Source organism: Falco rusticolus, chromosome 8 (assembly GCF_015220075.1).
Source record: "Falco rusticolus isolate bFalRus1 chromosome 8, bFalRus1.pri, whole genome shotgun sequence".
Lineage (NCBI taxonomy): Eukaryota > Metazoa > Chordata > Aves > Falconiformes > Falconidae > Falco > Falco rusticolus.
Window position 1 is genome coordinate 51,442,152 of NC_051194.1, and position 16,887 is coordinate 51,459,038.

At 53.3% G+C, this 16,887-nt stretch overlaps 3 protein-coding genes across 3 annotated transcripts in view; 1 reads left to right on the plus strand and 2 right to left on the minus strand.

Annotated features, from left to right (window-relative positions):
• Positions 1 to 2,732, plus strand: part of CCNYL1 (cyclin Y like 1) — a 34,312-nt gene extending 31,580 nt beyond the window's left edge. The window contains exon 10 of the mRNA XM_037397551.1: positions 986 to 2,732. Coding sequence (XP_037253448.1) covers positions 986 to 1,102 — 117 coding nt within the window. The 3' untranslated portion in view covers positions 1,103 to 2,732. The remainder of the gene's footprint in view (positions 1 to 985) is intronic.
• Positions 2,194 to 16,887, minus strand: part of PLEKHM3 (pleckstrin homology domain containing M3) — a 122,505-nt gene continuing 107,811 nt past the window's right edge. Inside the window, exons 10-11 of the transcript XR_005105757.1 lie at positions 12,607 to 12,789; positions 2,194 to 3,991 (exon numbers count right to left, since the gene is read on the minus strand). The gene's annotated coding sequence lies outside the window, so the exon portion shown is untranslated. The remainder of the gene's footprint in view (positions 3,992 to 12,606; positions 12,790 to 16,887) is intronic.
• FZD5 (frizzled class receptor 5) lies at positions 5,985 to 10,573 on the minus strand. The gene has a single exon (XM_037397548.1). The coding sequence runs from the start codon at positions 10,468 to 10,470 to the stop codon at positions 8,740 to 8,742; it is 1,731 nt and encodes a 576-aa protein (XP_037253445.1). The 5' UTR covers positions 10,471 to 10,573; the 3' UTR covers positions 5,985 to 8,739.

Here is a 16,887-nt window from a genome sequence, read left to right on the forward strand (position 1 = left end):
TCTGAAAGATCATCTGGTGATAGGTGGTAAATTATTAATGGAAGTAAATGTTCAGGACTGAAATTCAGTTCAGCCTTTTATTACAGGTATCCTTATTTATTTGCGTTGATAATGCCTGAAGGCTCCAGTCAGCAATAGGTGTTGCAGGGGAGGACACACTGTTTTCTAGACAATCATGTGTTACTAGGATTTAAATAATTATTACTGGAATAGCTGCACCAGAATAAAGGCTGCTTGACTAGCTAGATCAGCAGAGCAGAGGCAGGCCAATAAATGCATGAAAAAGCAGTTAAATACTAAGTTGCCCACATGTGCTGATATTGAATAGCTGTATTAAAGTGCCATGGGCATTGCCGTGCCATCCAGCAGTGGGCTGCCCTTCCTTCTTGGACCTCTTTAGGAACCTGATCATGTGAGTGATCCCAGGAAGGACATGTTGGGGGCAAAAAGGTGTAGAGAAGGTAAAGGTCAAACAGACATCCTAGTAGAACTTCGTTTCCTAGGCCTGCTTGCACTTTGTGGCTGAGGGCAAGGTGTCCAAGGGACACCTTTTCTCTCATAGAAATGGCTGCGTGCGTTTTTCTACTGTTAAAATAATTTTTTTGTGCTGCTGTGTGCACCAGACCTAACTACTAGGTGCAATTTTGAACATAACTTCCACAAACTCATACATCTGAAATGGGTCCAAGTCCTCCATTAGATAGTGGGGCTGGTAAAAGAACAAAGATACTTGGATATGGAAACCACTCACCTTCTTCGTGTCCTCCTTCCTGACGGGTAGCGTTGCTGTTAGCATGGGGACAGACCCCTTTAATATTTTCCCTCCAAAGTAGTTCTTATTTACTATCTTTCTAGGTAAAAAAGCTAGTGGCGTCACTGCTGCAGAGCAGCTGCGCTGTTGGCATTACGCTTGTAAATGCTTCCTTGGAACGTTCAGGCTTTTCTAACGCGTACTTTTCATTTTGTATCTCAACATGGTATCCAGGCTATCTCCCGGCTGTGTGAAGACAAATACAAAGACTTGTCAAAAGCTGCTATGAGACGATCTTTCAGTGCTGATAACTTAGTTGGCATCCGCCGTTCTAATGCCATCCTCTCCTGAGGAGAGAGAAGGGTGCAGCACCACGAACCAGCATCCATATGAATTGGAGGAATACCACCACTCCACGCGCACAAGCCAGAGGTGATGGTGTCTTCCAGCACGAGGAGGAGAGAGCCCAGAGCTCGAGGAGCATACTTGGTGCAAAAGACAAGACCTTTGTCACATCAACTCTCTCCTCCTTCTAATGTATCCAGAGGTGCAAAAACAAACTTCTCTCCTTCTCTCCCCCACAGATGTTTGCTTACTATGTAGGCCTATAGCTGTGAACTCTTGAGGTTTTTAATAATAAGTAGTTTTCAATTTTAGAATTTAAACACTAACCACGTGACTATAGTTACAATGTTCTTCCCTCCTCTCCCCTGTCATCCAGAGTCTCGCTGCATATGTATTTCGGGTCAATGCAGTGTTAACAAAAACAAAACAGAACATGGGACTCTTAAAAGTATAAAGCCACTCTGGAGCTGAAAACAGTAGCATAGACACGTGTTGACGGCTTTTCCCTGGTTTGGCTACTAAAAGCTGCTATTATTGGTGATCTGTTCATAACCAAGAAGCTGCCCAGCAGGAAGGAATTCCAACTCTGCGCCCACAACTCCACTCAGTAGAGATTGTCAAAAGACTTTGAATGTTTTGACTGGGGGCAGAGACACGGTTTTATGTATTGTTAAAATGTATAGGGTCCATGCTGCATTTCTTGTGAGTTATGGTGCTTCTCTCATTTTCTAATACTTACATTGCTCTGGAAGAGATGCAATCTGTATATTTTTCTGAGGCATTGAATGAGAAAGTTGGTCTGGAAACATCATCACCATCCCCAACAGTGTAGCGATCCAGTGGTGAATGGCATGTGTGCAGCACTGCTTCTCTGAGTTCTACTGCAGATCTCTTGTGCTATATACAGTGGAGTTCCTAAAGCTGATATTGTGCATCCATCTGGCTTCCTTGGGGTTTTTGTTTCCTGGGAGGGATTTACATTCATAATGAGACAGTAATGAGTTTTGAGAATCCTGGGCTACCTGACAAGGTAGATTGACAAATATTGTGTTCAATTGAGAATTATCAAAAAGCTTTCTACAAAACCCAGGTGTTTGTTTTTTTTTCTTTGCAAAGTGAATTTTACCTTGTGCAACTGCTCTACAAGCTTGGGTTTTGTTCTTTCTGAGACTTTGGAATGGAGCTTACTTTCAGGCTCTGAAACTGAACTCTAAACAGGATAAGTATTATTAGACTATTCCTGTTACAAGTCTTTGTGGTATCTTCCCTTCTTGGATCCAAATAGATTCTAGGCGGTTTGTCCTAGGAGCAGACCTCCCCCCGAACGGCGCGGGTTTTGTGCACTTCCTTTTCCAGCCAAGGCCCAGACACTTACACTGAACAGCCAGTCCATATGCCTTTGCGAGTGGGGCGCTCTGAGCGTAGCCATCAGTTCGGCTGCGCTCAGCTGTTAAAATGATGCATACAGCCTTTTGCGGTATGCAAACGTGTCAGCCCCTGGCTCCCAAATCCATGGAACTTGGCACTTCAGGTATTGATCACAATTCAATTTTGGAAACAATGCTACATCTTCAGGTGGTTTTCCTTTCTCATGTTTGTATTAAAAGAAAAGCTAATAAACTCTATTTTAATTAAAGTTAAAGGTGAATTGTGTGTTCTGTACAGCTGTCTGATTTAATTCCCCATCATGAGTATCTGGTGCTGGGCAGCTCCTCTCAAGTGTGAAAAACCCCCAGTGGTGTGCATTAAGGCCCCTCGCCTTCATTTTATCGGTGACTTGTGAATGTCTGGGGAGCCAGCAGCAGAGTCAGGGGGCAGCTGCGACAGAGAGCCGCTCGGTCGGTGGCTGGGGCAGGGGCACGGCTTCAGCTGAAGGTGCGGTAGGGACCTGCGGAGCTGCCTGGCTATTCCCACAGCATTTGGATTTAGAATTTGACTGGGGCTGCTCAAAGGACTATCACTGACAGTTTCTTTGCACCGAAATGTCCTTTAAGTAGGACCAGTCTCACTGGAGGCGATTTTATGGTTTTTAAGCCCTCCCTTGAGGAGCACTAAATCGGAAGCTACAAGCGACCAACTCCAGGATTGACTCCTGACCTAATTGCTAAAGAGCTTTTCTTCCCTTTGCACTGCCAGGCGCCCTCAGCTTTGTGTGATGGGTCTGATGCATTTTGCTGTGGGCTGGCATGGGGCAGTCATTTACCTCTTTTGCCAAATGAGACAGAGGCTTTTGCTGCTGGCCTGGATGGCAAGAGAGTGACAGCTCAAGCTGATGGCTGCTTCTGCAGTGCATCCTGCAGGAGACTGCTGCTCTGAACTTAATTTTGTCCCCAGCCTTAACTGGCTTTAGTTTTACTGTAGCATAGCCCAGAGCACATTGTCAATAGGATTTTGATCTGTTCAGCAGATGCTAAACAGGGCTCAACTTCTTAAAGGAGAGAAAAAAAGAGCAATTCCGTTTAATTCAATGTTCTGGCTCCCCTGAAAGAGTTGGATTCTGGAAAACACAGCTAGTGGATTTCTTAAGTAAACAATAAAAAAGATACAGCTCCCTTCTGAAGGGATGAGCGGCGATAACATTTTGGAAGAAATTATATTTAGGTGGTTCTGCCGGAAGATGAACTGGGGGAGGGGGAGATTCCCTGTAACTCTCAGTAGTATTTATACATTAGCAGCACTTCTCTCAAAAAGGCAAAAGAAAAATTACAATCATAGCTTGAGTATTGTAATTACCGAGATTGTTACCTACCTCTGCTCCCAGGGAAGAGCAACCAGCTACAGGCTCAGCGTACCTTGTGTCTCTTAACCCGGCAGCTGAATCCTAGTTAATCGATGTTGAGGCGACCTCTGCCTGCATTCAGCTCCAGGGCAGCATGCCCCATCTGGCAGTAAATACTGTTTGCAGAGACAATAGCTAATGTTACGGCCCAGCAAGAGTAAGGCGAGCACCACCAAGAACAACGCGAGCACCGTGTGTCAGCGGTCAGCAGGGGCAGGAAGCCACCAGGGACCTGTCTGTGAGCTACGTGATGCCCTTGGCCTCCAGCAGCCCCTTCCCTCTGTGTACAGGGACTGTGTATTTTGTTTCTAAGGAAATTTTATGAGAACTACTTCAGCGTGGGTTTGGCAGTTAAGAGGACAGGCACTCCAGGGATGGAATAAATGTCAAGGCTGGTGCTTCTGGATAAGAGCATAGGGCGTCAAACATAACCTAAGCAAGCGAAGGGGACAGAAAAGCAGTTGAGGCAAGAGGTTGCGGAGGGGGTTGGCCGGCATGCGCGGGGCAGGGTGAGCTGGTGTGTTCAGAGCTCAGCCCCGGGCAGGCTGCTGCCCCCACTCCGCACGGGCATTTCCCACAGCGCAGCAGCGTTAGGTAGGGCTGGCTTTCCATAACGTTACCTGGGAAAACTACACTTGCACGAAGTAAGCTGCTTGACAGGATACAGTGAATTACACACAGGGTGCTGCCAACGTGACTGCAGCGCACTTACTAACCCACGCCCCCCAGCCCCTCGCTGACTAGCCAGGGAGAGAGTATTTACCTGGCTGAACACGGGCTTGTTTGGCATAGGATTAGAAAAGTCTCAGGCTGCCTCTGTGGACAAGGCATTTTTTTTAGGGTGACGCAACCACTTCGGCTTCTGCTCTGTGATATTAAAACCTGTTTGAGAAGCCATATGGTCCCCATGCTGTCAGACACTGTCCCCATGCCACCCAGCCTGAAACAGCTGCAGTTGCACTGTTCAACCCCCAGGCAGCCGGTGACTACCTCGAGGATGGCCTAAGCTGCCCAAACGGGACATGGAGCAGCATGAGTAGTTAGTTCCCTCACTCCAAAACAGCAGCTCCAGGTAGGCAGTGGGCAGCAGTTCTGCTCAGCTCCTACTTACTGCGGAGCCGAGGACACAGCAGCTTGCTGAGGGGCGAGGATGGCAACAAGGCTGCCAGCGAGGTGCTGGAGTTGCTTCCAGAGGCAGGCGGCAAGTGTCCTCAGCTCCATCAGCAAGAGCCTCATGCTGAGATGGCACATGTCCCCTCCATAGCCCATAACCGCTGCCCTGCACGTGGGGTGGCCCCTGACAGCATGGGGGGGATCACCCAGCACTGAGGAATCAGGTGAGTCAGTCAGTGCAGCTGTCAGGTTTATCTCTGGGTGCTGGAATACTGCTTCCAGGTAGGAGATCCTATCTAGTGGGTCCCAGTGTGTGCCTACACACCTAACTAGATAGCAGAGTCCTGCACCATTAGTCACCATGGAGCCAGCCTTAACCCCCTGCTGTCCTTCCTCAACTACGTGCTCCTCCCAGCATGAGCGAGCTCACAGCAGATGGCAACAGGGACACTCAAATCTGCGTGCAGTGTCCTGCTTGGCTAAGAGCTGTCACCTGCTCAGCCTCAAAAGTATCAAAGGGCACTTCTTCAGGGCCCAGTTCCAGCACAGGGCAAGGGACTGGTACTGCGCAAGCTGCAGAACACCAATAAAAGTTGATAGTTAACCCTCTTCTACGAGCAAGGCACGACCTTGGCCTGACAAGGAGACACGCTGTCAGAGAGGTCACGGGCACACGGGCAGCAGCGTGCGGCACGGCAGCCCCTGAGGATTAAACCCAGCTCAGCACAGAGGCTGCACATGGGCCATGGCACGCAGCACCGTGCTGGGCTGGGCCACAGTGTGGCATCCCCATGCCGAGGGCAGCGCCATGTGGGCTCGTGCACACAGAAATGCTATTCCGGCGCCATGCAGAACTCGCTGGTCCCCCACGATCCCTAGGGAGCTAGAGCTCTGCACTGCCCCCCTGCACATGCCTCCCCGTCCTCCCGCAATTAAGTTTTTACGGTAATTAATATTCTAACAGAAGCAGAAGCAAAGAAAACAACACACGGGGGGGGTGGTTTTTGTCCTCATAAATAACTAATCTTGATACTTCTCTTTGAATAAAATTTCTTCAGCTTTTCACAAAATATAGTACAGTTATTTAAACAATGTTGAACAGCATCAGTAACGGAAGAGGCAAAACCCAACATGTAAATTGGCTACAGCATACAGGGCACCCAGCAACGGCGCCTTCCCCCTCCTGCCACCTGTTGCTGAGAAGCCAGGCTCAAACACGTTGATTGTATTAACCTACCATTAGATCAAAGCTGAAAACGCTCTTGCATTTTTCAATAGGCAATGATTTGTAGCTAATTTTGGATATTTTTTTTTTTACCAAAAAAAAAAAAAAAAGCTTTACACAGTCAGTTGCACTTTGGAAAAAAACAAAAACAACAAAACACCACCTTTGACATGGTTTTGTTCATTGTATTGCATGATGTGTGTTTAGCTGTATCTACAAAAGGCACTATAGAAAGAGAGGAGTCCAGCAAGGCATAGATTGGGCAGGCTGGAGTTATTTAACACCCCGGATCATAACCCGAGACTGCCCACAGCATCTCTGCACCTGACCTGCCCTGCTGCCGAGAACACACCTGTCCCAAACCCATATCAAAGGTCACTACGGCTTCTGTATGTACAACCTGGGCTATAATACAACTATTCACAGTTTGTAACACAACACGGTGCAATTCTGTCCACAATGAAGTACAGCAAACACGCTGGAGGGAGGGAGCGAGCGCTCTGTCGCAAGAGTGCTGGTCTGTGCGGCTGGGCAGCCCCTGCCGAGCCCTCATCCCCTGCACTGCTGCTCTGCCCGGAACCCCCCAGACACTCATGTGGTACCTTGGGAGTAGCTTTATCAGTACATGTGCCTCTCGAGCATTGCCCCGCTTCCCTGGATTTGGTTTTAAAACGAGGTGGAAACCTTCTTGAGAACAACCTGGGATCCTTGCAGTCCAGTGGGAGCAAAGCCAGCAGCTGTTCTCCAGCGCTTGAGCAGCTGGGTCACGGTGCCACACTTGAAGGCAGGCAAAAAAAATGACTCAAGTAATGGCTGGGTGGATCACCACTTAGGGCAGGGGAAAGGGGAAAAAAAACCCCCAAAAAACCAAAACCAAGCGCGGGTGCTTTCACAAGCCACCTCTCACCACCCTGTGCCACAGCCGGAGCCCCTTGCCCTTGCTGCGTTCCATGAAGTTGACAACAGCCACCCCCCTTCTCAGCATCATTCTACTTATTGAAACCCAGCTGTCACCACCGCTTAATGCCAGGCACCGGTTCTGTCGGCGCGCTGCTGCTGTCTGACACAGGGAAGGGAAAAGGCTTGGGAAGCTGGAGGAAAGGCAGTACGAGCGTTCTGCTAAGTTTTCCTAAATTAACTGCTCACTCTCAAATCCTGCAAATCCCACACTGTCTCCGACAGAGGCACAGCTTTGAAAAAAGCAGCAAGAAGTGTTGAAGCTGGATAGCTGGAATATCCAGCCACTCCCCAGGAGAGACAGACTGCTGCCTGGCACAGAACCACCGCCCCCCCCCCATGCCCACACTACCTGCTGCAGTTGTGCAACCACCCTTTTAGCGCTGGTTGTGCCACGCTGTGCCGCAGCCAGCAGGCTGGCAGGCAGTGCCGGGGCTGCCCATCTCACCCCAGGTAACCTGCACGGCGCAAGGCAGACGTAAGCAGCTCGCCAGGCTGCAGAGGCAAGAGGTGCAGAGCAGCATCGACCCGTTCCCAGCGCTGTCGCTGCCACTGCCAGCGGTGCCCAGGGCTCCTTGTGAACCCCGCGCTGGGACGGCAGCCTCGTCACCCGCGCAGCCCCCAGGCTCTCCGGGGTGGGCAGTGGAGCAGCTGCCCATGCACAGCAGCGGGCCAGACCCAGGCGTCAGCACCGCAGAACTGAGCCCCACCAGCACCGGCCTCTGCTCAGCCCCCTGCCCGGGGAGAGCAGCACGTGCTGCCCAGGGGAGAGGGGACCTCTGGGGTTACCTAGTCCCCGCCTGTGCTGAGGACAGCTGGGACCCTCTCCCTGCCTGCCTCGAGGGCTGGGTGGCCGTTCCCCTCTGCAGCCCGTTCCTCCCACACTGCTGCTGCCCACGAAGCCCCTGGCCCACGCAGCTCCCTCCCCGCGGCTCAGCGGGCTGCCATCCGAGTGGGGCCAGCAGCAGCGTCACATCTGGGGGCCCCCAGCCCTGTCCCCCGCAACACGTAGCTGTGCCCAGGGGCTCAGGTGCAGCACGGCAGGGAGGCAGCCCCAGCTGCCAGCTCTCCCCAGCTCCCTCGCACCCCGTGGGCTCCAGCAAGTGGCTCGGTGGCAGTGCCGGAGTACTAGCCGGGATTGGGGGCCACCACCCACCCTACCTGCTGCAGCTCTCCCCTTCACCCTGGCACCAGCAGAACCTGCCCAGAGGCTCATCGTAGGACACAAATCAGAGCTCACAGGCTACCTGCCACCTGACTGGCCTGCAAGCAGCAGCACCCTAGGACCCCAAACAGGGTGTGGGACCCCAAATGGAGCACACACAGTATTGCCAGGCTCCAGGCGTCCCTGTCTCTCTGCTCCCACATTGTTGGCAGCACCTCTCCCTGCCCTGCCTGGGGCTGCGGCCGCTCCATACCCCAATGGGCACACATGCTCAGTCCCGGGCAGCACCACCACAGTGGGGCTGAGGATGCTGGGGGTGGCCCAGCTGCCACCCCTTCTTCTGTGGCCCAGGGTCTTTGCAACCCTCTCCTCCCTGTGGCTGGGGTCACCGAGGCTCCCTCCGGTCACACATGGGACAGCGGGACCTGCTTGTGGTAGGAGGCCATGCTGGGCAGCACCGTCCTGCCCGCCAGTGCCGGGCTGGTCTCGCCGTACATGGAGGCACCCGCAGGCTTCCTGGCCCGGCAGCAGCGGGCTGTGAAGCGCCTCCAGGACTCGAGTGTCTTGCCAGACCAGATCCAGACGCCAGAGGTGATGCCCACCACAAGGCACATGAAGTACTTGAGCATGAAGACAGCGTAGTCAGGCTTGGGGCGGTGGGGGTCCCCCGGGCAGGAGCAGTTCTGTGCCTGCTCCCACGCCTCCCGGTTGTGCTGCTCGTAGATGTAGCAGGCGATGACGATTGTGGCAGGCACGGTGTAGAGCACGGTGAAGATGCCGATGCGGATCATCAGCTTCTCCAGCTTGTCGGTCTTGGTGCCGCCCTGCTTGATCACACTGCGGATGCGAAAGAGCGAGATGAAGCCGGCCAGCAGGAAGAGGCTGCCGGTGAAGAGGTAAACCACCAGTGGTGCCAGCACAAAGCCCCGCAGGTTCTCCAGGCTCTGGTTGCCCACATAACAGACCCCGGCCACTGGGTCACCGTCCACAGAGCTGAGCGCCAGTACAGCGATGGATTTGGCACTGGGGATAAGCCAAGCGGCCAGGTGGAAGTACTGCGCGTAGCTAGCAATGGCCTCGTTGCCCCACTTCATGCCGGCTGCCAGGAACCAGGTGAGGGACAGGATGACCCACCAGATGGAGCTGGCCATGCCAAAGAAGTAGAGGAGAAGGAAAACCACCGTGCAGAGAGCCGGGCCCGTGGTCTCATAGTGGATGTGGTGGTGCTCTGGGTTGCAAGCCACGTTGGCGTGCCCTGCCACCAGCCGCACAATGTAGCCCACGGAGACGAAGAGGTAGCAAGCAGAAAGAAAGATGATGGGGCGCTCAGGGTACTTGAAGCGCTCCATGTCGATGAGGAAGGTGGCGACGGTGGTGGAGGTGGAGATGAAGCAGAGGATGGACCAGAGGCCAATCCAGAAGGTGGCGAAGGTCTTCTCGTCCTGGGTGAAGTAGGGCTGGTAGCAGGGGATGGCGCAGTTGGGTACCTGCCCAGTCCGGACGCGGTTGTACAGCGGATGAGACTCCTTGGAGATGGGGATAAGGGGCGCTTTGCACTTGCAAGTCCGGCCGCAGTCCAGCCCGGAGGGGCGCTGCCCATCGAGCGGCGTCAGGTTTTTGGCTGCGTCCCTGGCAGGGCGTGTGGGCTTCCCAAAGAAAGGCGGCAGGGTGGTGGCTTCCGTGCGGTTGTAACCCATGCAGAGCACCTCGGTGTCCCCCAGCACCGGCAGGCTATCGCAGCTCATCCTCTCGGGCCAGGCGAAGCCATACTGCTGCATGATGGGCGAGCAGCCCGCCTTGGCCCGCTCGCAGACAGAGCGGCAGGGGGGCAGCGGCTTGGTGTAGTCGGGCAGGCAGATGGGGGTGTACATGCTGCAGAGGAAGAAGCGCAGGTCCGGGGAGCACTGGATCTCCACCAGCGGCCAGAACTGGTGCACCTCCAGCCCGGCCTCATCCTGCGTGTCGTGGTTGAACTGGTTGGGCATGTAGGTGAGGTTGTAGCCGATGCCCTTGCACATCGGCACCGTGATCTCCTGGCACACCAGCGCCTTGGAAGCGGCGCGCCCCGCCGCCGGCAGCCCCAGCAGCAGCGGCAGCCCCAGCAGCAGCGGCACCGGCAGCCCCCGGCCGCCCATCGCCGCCGCGCGTCCTACCGCTGCCGCATGCCCCGGGCGCCCGCCGCCACCGCCGCCGCGCCGGGAGCGGGGGCCCGCCGGGACCGGGACCGCCGCCGCCGCCGCCACCTGCGCTCTGGGGCGGGCGGGCGCTCTCCCGCCGCGCCGCGCCCGCGCCCCGCCCCCGGCCCGCCCCCCGCCTGCGCCCCGCCCTCAGCCCCGCCCCCGCCGGGGCTCCCCGCGGCCGCCCCTCGGCCGAGCCAGGCGGCGCCCCGCCTGCCGGGGGCGGCTCCGGCCCGGCGAGAAGGGACGGCGGCGCCGAACCGCGGCCCACGCCGTGCCTGCCCCCGGCCCCCCGGCGGCGGGGGGAAGAGCAGAGCGGGACAGGGCGGCCGCCGCTTCGCACCCCTCCTCCTCCGGCCCCCCGCGGGACGCAACGGCGTGCGGGGCAAAGGGGGCGACCCTGGGGCGGGCAGGGGTCCCGCCCCGCGGCCGCCCTGCTCCGGCAGCCGGGCCCCGGCCCCGGCACAGGGGTGGCGGCAGCACCTCCCGCCGCTGCCAGCTCCGCGGCCGCCGGGCAGGGCGGCGCTCCCGGCCAACTGAGCCTCCGCGGGAGGGGCCCCGGCCGGCCCGCCCGCCGCCCCCTCTCTCCCGCCGGGCGCGGCGCGAACGAGCGAGGCCGGCGCTTGCCCGGGGCCGCGGTCCCGTCCCAGCGCCCCGGGGCGGGCGGGTCCGGTCGCGGCTGCGCTCGGCCGCCCGGGCTCGGCAGCGCGGACCTGAGCGCCCAGCCCGGGTGGCGCCCGGGGCGCGGCGAGGAGCTGGGGCCAGGCCCGCTGCGGCAGCGCTCTCGCTCCGGCCCGGGAGGCAGGCGGCTCCCCAGCCCTGCGCCGCCCGGGGCGCGGGTGGAAGGGCGGCCAGGGCCGCGGCACTCGCCTCCAGCACCGGCCCGACTAGCCAAGGCGCAGCCGCGGCCCGGCACGGTCGCTCTGCGGCCTGGCGCTGGGGAGCGCCTGTGCCCAGCACCTCACACACCCGAACTGCCCCTCGCCGCACCCGCGGCCCTTGGGGCAACGACCCAAAGCGCGACCCGTAGCACGGCTTGGCTCCCGCCTTGCCCTCGCCTGCTGCCCTGCGGCTCCTGTGCTGCGGGCAGCGTGCCCCAAGGCCACATGCACCCTAAGGCCAGAGACCACCCCAAATCCGATGTGCCTGCAAGTGCCCCCGGCCAGGCGCACACGCTATCTGGTACTGCCAGCTCTGACACTGAACAACTTTCTAGAAAACAGGCAAAGAAACAAAAGCTTAACTCTCTATACCTCTTTGCTTTATGCAAGGTTTGCCTGTAATAAAGCCATACAGAAGAGAATTACAAAGTCACATGTTCCTTTGGAACACAGTGGTGTATCCCTGTAGCAGGAGTCATAACTTTTAATTCTGCCCAACAATGAGCTTCTGTGAACTAGCAGTCCAGCAGAAAGCAATCACAGACAGTTTCATTACGGCTTTCAGTTGATTATCCAAATTATAGCTGAGAGCAGAGGGCAGCCTTTTTATTATCATCATTGCTGTACAATTAGAAAATGCTGATGAAGCTCCACAAGACTAGAAATTCTCCTTTTTTGCTGGCATTTTTCATTTTTATAAGCATTCCCTTGGGCAGTATCTTGGTTTGATTCAACACACAACGGAGAACCAGTACATAGGTGGGAAGGGAGAAGATAAGAAGGGGAAAATGGGGCAGCTCTTCATTTCAGTTAACCTACCAACTCCCATAGTCTGGTTCAGGTTTCACCACTCCTCCAGATGTATCTAATTCTTAGAGCCTGGCTGTAAATAATGCTGTATTTGCTACGCTGGGGACACATAAAATCCAATTAAGAGCCAGGTAGACATCTGTTGGCTTGCTCTGTGCTTCTGTTTCCTTTTTGTTTTTTATGAATATGTAGCAGAGCAACCAGAACAGCTTGTTATTCATCTCTACAGTACAGTATGAGAGTACAGTGCTTTATGTGCATCCAGCACTATTAGTGACAGAAGCTGTGCCTGCACAAAACCTACCGTGCCAAACCCTGGAGAAAAAAGAGAAAGTGTTTCCCACCCCTAAGAACTTGCTATTGTTGTTAAAAAACTCTACAAATTATTAGGAAATCATTTTACCTTTAATCCATATGCAGAGGTGTTCGTAAAGCTCTACCATGGCAGACAGATCTGCTTAACAGCCCAACCAGTCCCTGCCGGTGGCTCCATCCCAGAAGAGATGGGCAGGTGTTGACAATATATGTGTCCTCATGGACATAACTTCCACCTGTTGAGGCATTTTCAGCTGGGATGCTGCAGTTCCTGGCAGAAGAATAAAGTAACAACGTGGTAAATATTTCTGTATTTGGTTCTGTCACTGCTTTATTGTCAGCCTGTACTGTTTACCTGGAAAAAATTGCCTTTGTGAAGGATACTGTGACTTTTAAAAGACTTTAGAAAAGGACTAAGTGAGCTTCCTTTGTAAAGACTAGCTGTTGCCCTTGCCCTTGTTAGACTATTCAGCAGACTTTTGCAAAGAGCTTTTCAGCCCAGGCTCTGGGCAGGGACAAAGCCGGGGGAGTACTGATCTCGCTCTTGGCTTTGCCTGTACCAAAGCAGGGCAGGAACCTCCTGCCCCTCTTGTTGTAGGACCAGCACGCCATCCCTGGCCCTCGACCCTTCTTCCAGCGGCAAATCCTGGCTTTGTCTGCACCACTGACAAAGTGTCTGGCTCCCAGGAAGGGAGCGGTGGGGGCCCAGCACAGGTGACAGTGGGCTCCTGGTGCTGGTGGGCAGCCTGCCAGTCACCAGCTGGAGGCTGTGCTAGCTCAGGCTCTGCTCAAATTATCAGTGACCCCTGATTACAAACAGTTTGACTGAGGGGGTGCTGGGGACCACAAAGTGGTTTGCAGCAGCACAAGACTGGCAAGGCTGTGCGTTACTGCCTGCCGTGGTTGCAGAGATGGACTGCTGTCATGCTCGCTATCACGATGCGGCCCCCAGGCAGCTCCAGCACAGCAGACCCCGTGTACTGGTATAAAAAGGAGACTGATGTTTCCCTTACGCACTGGACATGGCTGCATGCTGCACCAGGACGGGCGCGCTGTCCGCCTCCACCTGTGCCAAGCATTTGCCTTCCCACCCAAAAGCTGTAAGGCTGCAGGCTGCCAGCACCGCACACCTGTGCACCAAGACTGATGGTGGTAACTGGACCTGGAGGAAGGCTCTGAAGTAAGAGACCAAGGTCCTTGCTGCCCGCAGGCAGAAAAGACCCAGCAGGTAGGGAGACTGGGGGGGAGGGGCTCTGAGCCCTTTGCCAGCAGGCAGAGCAGAATGACAACCACTGCCAGCACGTGCAGAAGGGACCCTGGCACCTGAATCCTACCGAAGTGAAACTGCAGCAGGGGGAAACATTTTCTCATCTGCCCAAATGATTTAAAAGCAGTGGGCTGGGGACAGGAATTCCAATTTAAATCAGTTGGATGCTTTTTACCATGGATGCCTTGTTGAAATCCTCTTGAAAATCCTAACCTACATCAATACTGTTTGCTTTTACATAGGCCTGTACAATTACGCACCTTGACCCATCACAGGAAAATAAAACCATGCCAAACCGTAGTTATCTTCAAAAACCTACATGCAACTAGACGGCTTCTGAGTGAATTAATGCAAAACACGATTTCTAACAGTGCCAGAGCCTTCAGCAACACTTGACACAAGCACCACAGTTTGTAAACTGCTACCAGATGTTCAGGTAAGTAAGACTAAAGTAAAACCAGGAAGAGCGGCTGCATTTGAAACTCATCTTCCCAGACCCACCAATAATTACTTAACAATATCTGTACATACAAATGAACGTAAAATCTACATAATTAGTTTGCATTAGTCTCCCCAGGCACTGGGATCCCTTCTGTGAGGCACAGTTGGTACTCCGAAGGGGTGCTCCTGTCCCAAGGTGCCACCACTGCAGCACGCAGAAGGCAGAAGCAGGGTCAGGGCCCCAGTTCAAAGGCACAGGAGGGTCGGTGGGGGTGAGGAAGGGTCCTGCCATGCCACCGCCTGGCCATCAGCACCACAGCTGCAGCTGACCGTTAAATCTTGCTGTGATTCACAAAATGCTGAGATGAGGAGGTAGCAGTGAACTTCAATTTGACTTTGTTGGGGGGCATAGTGCAGCCTGAAACTTTTCAGATATGCAGTTTTTGAAACACATCATGTCGTGCTTTTAACTTTTTTTTTTTTTTTTTTTTTTTTACACATGGGCCCTTGGCAAAAAACGACCAGTCCCCATAGTTAAGTTGACATGATAAATTAGTATGGCCCTGGCAAAGCCCTCACTCTTCATTGGGCAAATACTTATTTATGGACTTTCAAGTTGTGGCTTATGTAACAACAGGGTGAGTGACTTTCAAAAACCTCCACCATGTATTGACCTGATAGAGCCTAATGGGTCCTTCAGAGCAATTAGGATTTATTCTGTTAGCGTCTATTGTGTATAGAGACCATTTTCAAAACGTGTTATTTGCCCAGAAGGTAGTAATGACTGTTTAAATACACAGTTAGATTGCTTCTGAAATGCTTGCTGCTCTATACATTGCAAAGAATTTACTCCCAAGTATTTTTCAGAGTTAAATACTTTGCTCCACTGGGATTTCCAAGCAGGGTGATTATACCACACATGCATTTGTATGCTTACAGCTGTAAGTGAACTGAGCTCTCAGGAAAGCTGCCAAATGATCAACCTTGAAGCATGAAATCTGAGGTATTTTCATGACCAAGGGGCCAGTGCTTGCCACTCCAGTGGTCTGAGCACTCAGGCCATTTCCCAGCTGAGAGAGCAGGGCATTTCCCATGAACCATCCAAGTTTTGCCTTGTCTGAACTGAATGTCCAGCAAAGGTGACCTTAACAGCCATGAAGCTGTGGTTTCCACCATAAACCCTCTGTGTGCATGTGAGGTGGGACCATCACCTCTTCCCTGTAGCCTGACCCCTGGCCAGGCTCCTCAGCAGGCACGAAGGAGCACAGCTGCACTGCCTGGCCAAGGTCAGTGCTGGCTTACACCAGCTTTGACTCTGACCATGTGAATAAAACAAAACCCCAACTCATACATGGGAGCTATCAAATGTCTCTATGAAATAATAATAATATAGACTAATTACTGCATATCTTCAGACCAATGCTGTTCTGATCAGTGCCATCTCTTAACAGGAATTTCCCTTTCCTGCCCTCTCCTTAGCTGTAAGACACCTTCAGGGTAAAACTACTCCAAGCAGTTCAGCTTTGGCACAATGCTTTCCCTGCCCTGCCTCAGGTCACAACCTTTGGAAGCTTGTTTCTATTTGCTTGGTTTACACCAACATTAAAATAATATCCATTACAGCTGCAGTCCTTTATTTCTGGGGACAAAAGCACTAAGCCATTTTCTAATGCAGCAAAGGGAGAGACAGGTTAGAGGAACCTCTGGCTGAAAACATAGCAAATACTTTGGAGTTAGAAGGCAAGTTTGTAACCGCCAATGGGCAAGATCCCCTGGAGAAAACAGTTCGGCAGCCTGGACGGAAGCTGGCTGAAACTTGCGATTTCTGTTTTGTGGAAAATCCCAACATTAAAACCCAATGTACAACAAACCAGTTTGTGCCAAACAGGGTGAGCTGCCCGTACTTCTGAGAAATTCTGCAGCATCAGGAAAAGCTAGGAGCTTTCCTGTCACAACATGAAGTCCTAGAAGCCCCCTGCCTGGGAATGCTGTGGGAGCACAGGATGGGGGAGGTCCTGGGGTGCCAGGAGCTTGCTGGGAAATTGGGCAGAATTCAGCCAGGAAACAGCCCAGTGAGCACTTGTCCCTTAGATCCTGCCTGGCTTTCAGAGAGAATTGGTCAGTCAATAGAAATGTTCCCAAGAAACTTGCTGTCTGCTAAATCTGCACCTTACAAAGAAATGGCTATTGGGATGAACACCTGCGGTTATGGCTGCTCTCTCCTGGCCTTCCGCTGTCGGTATGAACATCTGTGGATATGGCTGGTCTCTCCTGGGCTTAAAATTCACTTGGTGAAAAACATATGATAACAACTGTTGCTGTTAGGAGTGACTTCAGTCTGCATTCAGAATAGCTCAAGTTCAGTCTCACCTTTTCTGAAAATATGAGGTTTCATACAGTCAAAATAGGTTTCAAAGGCATAAACCACTTCGCATTTCTTCACTAACCTCTCAAGATGCTGTGATCAAAATTTTCCAGATGCAGCAATTTTGGACCTCTTGAGGAAATCTTAAGAGATCTTTATTTCCAGACATTGCTACAGGCCCTCCTTTATAACACGCCACATTGCCCACCCAAGATCAGAGGCAATCAAAAATCACACATTTGCAAGTTTTATCCTGTATGCATACTCATCTGCGGTACCCTTGGAAAGTTCATATG

Coding starts and splice junctions, on each gene's coding strand:
- FZD5 (XM_037397548.1), bottom strand. CDS start 10,470: ATGGGCGGCCGGGGGCTGCCGGTGCCGCTGCTGCTGGGGCTGCCGCTG.